We start from the raw sequence: 6,663 nt of genomic DNA on the forward strand, positions 1-6,663 counted from the left end.
AGTCAATGAAAGAGAGAGTAGGATCGGTGACGAGAATTTGACTCGCTTCGCTTAGATTGCGAGTCGAACATTATAACCACGAGGCTATGCTAAGTCAGTCAGAAAGTATCAGGTCATCTCGTAAGTAATGTCGTTTTTTGGGATAGGATAAGTTTAAATAGATATTTCCTGACTAAATGAAGTTATCATCAAAGTTATGCAAGTTATAAGGGATGGCTTGAAAGCATTAAGTATAAGCCAGTTCGTTTCTTTACTAGTTTTTGTGTTATTTATTTTAGAAGCCTCAGTTGTCATGGAGGTGTCAGAGAAGCACAGAAGGCATATGTTTTATGAGTTCAGAAAAAGGAAAAGTGCTACCAAAGCTACGCGAAGCATTCAAGAGATGTACAACAATGGCATTCTGAATGTGAGGAAGTGTCAAAGATGGTTCAATAAGTTTAGAGCTGGCGACTGCAGTTTGACAGATACAGCTCGCACTGGGCGCCCTACTGAGTTTGGTAACGACTTGCTTCTGGAAACACTTGAGGGGGATTGTGTTGCAGCTGTTGAAGAATTAGGCCAGAAACTCAGTTCATCTCCTTCCACTGTCCATTGGCATTTGCAACAAATTGCTAGAGTTTCAAAATTGGGAAAATGGATACCACATGAGTTGTCAGCTGATAATCTGAGAGAATGAGTAGACATCTGAACATTTCTTCACTCTCGTGAACTTTAGGTTTTGCTTTTGAACTGCCTAGTGGCTGGAGATGAGAAATAGGCACTCTATGAAAATGTTAAGTGCCACCAACTATGGGTTAGTGCAGGAGAACCAGTTAAACTACAGCCAAAAGCGAACCTGCACCCTAGGAAGGTTTTTGCAAAGTGTTTGGTGGGATAAAGGTGGTGTAATACACTTTCAGTTGTTAAAATCAAATGAAACAGTCACTGCTAAGATATACTGTGAGGAACTGGATCGACTGAACACTGCACTCAAAAGAAAAAATAGAGGACCTGCTTTGGTGAATCGAAAAGGAGTTGTTTTCCACCATGACAATGCACGTCCTCACACCACTAGGATCACTTCCAGAAAAACTGAAGAGCTTGGCTGGAAGAAACTTCCCCATCCTCCTTATTCTCCTGATTTTGATCCTTCAGATTACCATTTTTCAGAAGCTTGCATTGCAGCAGCATCTGAATGAAAAACAGTTTGCTTCTATGGATGAGTTAAAAAAATAGCCTTTGTACCTTTTTTTTTTTTGTCTCTAAACCACCCAATTTTTATAAGTGCGGTATTGAAAATATATTGAGACATTGGCAGACTTACTGAAAGTGTTGGAAAATACATAATCGATTAATGTTGTTATCTAAGGTTTTTTTCCTTTTAAATCTTAGTGTTACAAACAACATTACTTACGGGATGGCCTAATAAATATCGATATTTTATACATATATTCATTTTTCTTGAATTATTTTATTATATGTCTTTTTACGTGTGTATTGTTACTTAACGGATCTAATTTTATATTTTAAAGTTTATTTTACGGTATATTATACTTATATTTAAAAATATTTTATGCATATATATATATACATATTTCAATTACATTTTTTGTGTATTATTTCGTCATAAAAAATAAACGATTAAATGCCTGGATGTTTTTATGTGTGTGTGTGTATATATATATTATATTATAACCATAATTTTTAAGCCATAAACAAGACACATTAACATGAAACAAAATACGCTACACATTTTTCAAAACGATTTTAGGGTATAAGCTACAACATGGGATTATAAAATGAATCCTAGATTTTGGAGGTGACTACAAAAGTAGGACCCACAATGGGAAGGGGATACACCATCTATCAGTCTTATCCTCCAATTTGCTAGTCTCACATAAGAAAATTAGAACTTAGAAGAGCGAGATGTCGGTGCTCAAGCCAACAACGTTAGTCATCTATATCACCCTTCACTGCCTGCAAATAGTTGTGGGAAGGTGGTTGCTCTCCCAAGTTAAAATAAGAATACGAAAAAGAAAAACAGCCCAAAAGTTGGCGGTGGGTGGTGATAACTAGTTGCCTTCCCTCCAGTCTTAGTTAGTTAGTGAGTTATCTCCATTAGATTCCATCTAGGAACATAGGGTCGCAATCGCTTGCGGATTCTTCAACAAGTATTTAAGTGAGTAGGTTGTTAGCCCACTGCACCGAGCCGTCCCTAATTTAGCAGTGTAACACTAGAGGGAAGGCAGCTAGTCATCACCACCCACCGCCAACTCTCGGGCTACTCTTGTACCAACGAATAGTGGGATTGACCGTAACATTATAACGCCCCCACGGCTGGGAGGGCGAGCATGTTTGGCGCGACGCGGGCGCGAACCCGCGACCCTCGGATTACGAGTCGCACGCCTTACGCGCTTGGCCATGCCAGGCCGCCCTCCAGTCTTACACTGCTAAATTAGGGACGGCTAGCGCAGATCGCCCTCGTGTAGCTTTGCGCGAAATTAAAACAAAACAAAGAAACAAAAAGATGACATAAAATGATGAAAAAACTCTTAAAATTTATTTTATTTTTATTTTTCTATTTTTATTTTTATGTTTTTATTCTTTTATTTTTATTCATTTTATTTATTTATTTTTTCATCTTTATTGTTTATCTTTTCTTTGAAAAATGAAAATAAGGTGTTAAAGTAAAGATTTTCATTTTTTTTCATCGTTTTATGTTTATCTTTTTCTTATTCTTATTTTGTGCGTACGTTCTGACCTTATTTGTTTCTTTTCAATGTTATTTTTTCGTCCTTATGTTAGCAAGAGGTTGTGTAAATGACCCAAACATGTTCTGTTATGTTTGTTGCAAGTTTGATCTAAGAGTTTATTTCTTTCTGATTTATAAAAAAGAATCATGATATGATATAAAAAATTAATATTATTTTCGAAAGCCGCGTGAGGATATGTAACAGTTTTGAAATAGGTGAAGAATAATTACTTGATTTATGACTAAAGTTCTTTGACGATTATAACTATGAATTAATTTTCTGTGTTGTTCTTATTTTTCTATGTGACTAATAATCTAATAAAACAAGTATATATAGCTGGTAGTAGACGCATCCTTAATTTCGACTGTTGTGTCAATGACAACATGAAAAACACCTAAGAATAGAGGTAATGTCAAAGTTTGACAGATATTTTACTGAGCCACACAACCTTGAATTTTATTATTATTTAGTGTCCTTCAATAATATAGAAAGATGATTGCAAATATCATAAGTTTCATTTGTATAATATGATTCAAACTTAATGTGAATACTCTATAAAAATGACAAGTTTTGCTATTTTCTATGTTAGTAAACTATTTGTTAATAAATAGTATATGACGACCCCTAAGACAGTGGTTAGCCGTTCCTAATTTAGCAGTGTAAGACTAGAGAGAAGGCAGCTAGTCATCACCACCCACCGCCAATTCTTGAACTACTCTTTTACCAACGAAGAGTGGGATTGACCATCAAATTATAATGCCCCCATGACTGAAAGGGCGAGCATGTTTGGTATGACGGGGATTCAAACCCGCGACCCTCGGATTACGAGACGAGTACCTTAATCACCTGGCCATGCTGGGCCCTAAGACAGTGACAGTCTCTTCTTTCTAACTATATGAGTGTTGAAACAATGAGGTCATCATCGTTGACTTGTATTATAAGTGTATGCATGATCATCTTTGACACAAGTTAAAGTTTCTATGGATTTATGAGCTAGTAGTAATGTTTTTGAACTTTTAATATAAAATGCATGAATAAATAGTAAGTCGTTCATTTATTATTTTAATAGTTATAGCAAAAATAAATTACTACACTTGTAATACAATTAAATCTAGTCATATGATTCGTATATTTTTGGTGTTAAGAAAGCAATTACAAAGTTTATAACATAATACATCTGATACCATCATTGTATTCACCAATATATTTTATACAATTAGTTTGTTTTGTGCATATTTTTTATGATACTGATTGCCAGCATAATAAATCCTGATGGAAATGCTTGTACAATCAAAACATTTGTCCTGTCTTTGATGTCTGTTAACTAAATTGTCATGAAAATAAACAGTTAATATTTGGTATCGCTGTGTAGTGAATTTGTATAGAGAGCAATAAAGTTTTATCGTTGATAATTACATTTTAGAAACGTGCAGTTTAATTAATGTAACAGATTTACCGTTATACGTTTATTTTAATACCTACACTTGTTTCAGTATGTTATTCTTTTTGCATGTGACGTAAGCTCTTGACTGTGTATCGCGCAAGTCCGGCCTGTTATCGAAATTTGTAGAATCAACAATATTTGTTTTACGAGAACACGGTAATGTTTGCGAACATTGTTGAAACTTCCAGAAACTCGTATGATTTCTACAAAATGGAAAGACAGTAATAAAAGAAGAGTATTATTGTCAGTCAGCTACAATTACTGTGCTATAAGCCTCGGAAGCTATAATTGTGATTGACTCCTATAAAGCGGAAAGCTGCAAAAATTTGAGAAGGAACGTTTATAGATTTGTTTTGTTTGTTTGTTTGTTTGTTTTGGAATTTCGGACAAAGCTACTCGATGGCTATCTGTGCTAGCCGTCCCTAATTTAGCAGTGTAAGACTAGAGGGAAGGCAGCTAGTCATCACCACCAATCGCCAACTCTTGAGCTACTCTTTTACCAACAAATAGTGGGATTGACCGTAACATTATAACGCCCCCACGGCTGGGAGGGCGAGCATGTTTGTCGCGACTCGGGCGCGAACACGCGACCCTCAGATTACGAAGTGCACGCCTTAACGCGCTAGGCCATGCCAGGCCCTACGTTTCTAGATTTCGAGCATTACAAATCGTTCAACTTCAATGTTTGTTTTTCTAATTTAACGTATAGCTACATGAGGGCTATCTGCGCTAGCCTTTCCTAATTTAGCAGTGTAACACTAGAGGGAAGGCAGCTAGTTATCACAAACCACCATCAACTCTTGGGCTACTTTTTCACGAACGAATGGTGGGACTAACCTTCACATGATAACGCCCCCACTGCTGAAAGGATAAGCATGTTTAGTGTGACGGGGATGGCCTTAACTACCTTGCCATGCCTTGCCCAACTTCAGTGAATTATTTCTATGAGAACATTAAATAGTGTTGCCGGTAAAACTTATTCATGCTCCATCTACCGTGGAAAGAAGTTTACAGGTGTATTAACAAAGAATTAATTTGCTCGTCGTGAATGTGGATTGTGGATAAAATATCCAGTTCTAGATCGTATATAGAATCAGTTTTGTTTCGAAGTTTGTAAAACTCGTGTATATAAACAACCATTTCTAATAACTGTTAGTAATAATCGTTATTATAAATTGTATGTTTTTGTTTGTTTGTTAGTTAAAATATATTTGTGTTAAAAAAAAGAAAATTGTGTGAATCGATCTTGTTGGCAAATATAAATTTGATACATATTACCATTTAATTAACTTCTAAATTTCAATTCAATTTTCCAGTAATTTGAAATAGTAATACCTACTGTACGTATAATAAGTCAGAAACTCGTCCGAACTAAAGTATAATACATATCATTGAATGCAACAAATATATTTGTCTCATATGCGTCACTAAATAATCGCAGGTTTGTAAAGTTAACCATCTATTTTAAATACATTGTAAATACGTATATAGCAACAGTGTGTTATAATTAACCTTGATTTTAAACAAAAATATTTTTCGTATGCTGAAAGTCCTCCGCTGGTACAGCACTAAGTTTACGGATTTACAACGCTAAAATTAGAGGTTCGATTCACCTCGGTGGAAGCAGCAGATAGTCCGATGTGGCTTTATTATAAGAAAAACTCACACGTATGCTAAAGTGAATGTATTATCTGTAACACCTAACACTATATCTTATATACACCTAACACTATATCTCATCTATAAAATTAATGTAGTTCAAATTAAGCAACTATCCGAAGACTGAGTCTATAGTGCTCTACTTATGACATTAATCTAATTTGAATGATTTCCCTCTGTTCCCTTTCTTCCAATCACTCTTTTATCCAGTTATCTAACTTATCCCTCACACAGATAGGGATAATGTTTTAGAAGTAATTTATGTGGTACTTTGTAAGATTCTTTTTAAAAATCTAGGTACACCAAATTCACATCTTTATCTTCATCTACATAGTAGTAATATTTTCAGAGAACATAGAAAGATCTTTAAGACAAGATTTTCCTTTTGTGAAACCACATGATTACCCAATAAAATAAAATGTTTGTCAAATGAATTTGAGAAGCATCTTTTATGAAACTTTCCAAAATCTTTCAAACAACTAATGTAAGACTAATATGGCTATTTTTATCACCTCCCTTGCCAAGAGGAATAGCATCAGCAAACTTCCAGTCTTCTGGCACCTACCTGCTATTAAAGGTCTTGCAAGAAACAGAAGCAATTGGCTCATACATTCAACCCTTAACCTTCTTCGAAACCCTTATAGAAATATTATCTGGTCTATACGCTTAATTGTTTTTCAAATTTTCCAATTTTTTGTTAACAAGCTTAGGATTAATGTGATCGTCTAATTTAATCCTGTTTCCATCTACCAACTGTCCAAAATGAGAAATATTACTTAAATTTTTATTAGTACTGTTACGTATTATAATTTATTTCGGACGAGTCAC

The 6,663-nt window shown here is 34.9% G+C and overlaps 1 protein-coding gene across 1 annotated transcript; it reads left to right on the forward strand.

Annotated features, from left to right (window-relative positions):
* The first annotated feature begins 292 nt into the window (after positions 1–292).
* LOC143251726 (histone-lysine N-methyltransferase SETMAR-like) lies at positions 293–676 on the forward strand. Its single transcript, XM_076502968.1, has one exon. It carries the CDS (start codon positions 293–295, stop codon positions 674–676), a length of 384 nt encoding a protein of 127 aa, XP_076359083.1.
* Positions 677–6,663: the final 5,987 nt, after the last annotated feature.

This window comes from Tachypleus tridentatus, chromosome 6 (genome assembly GCF_004210375.1).
Source record: "Tachypleus tridentatus isolate NWPU-2018 chromosome 6, ASM421037v1, whole genome shotgun sequence".
Lineage (NCBI taxonomy): Eukaryota > Metazoa > Arthropoda > Merostomata > Xiphosura > Limulidae > Tachypleus > Tachypleus tridentatus.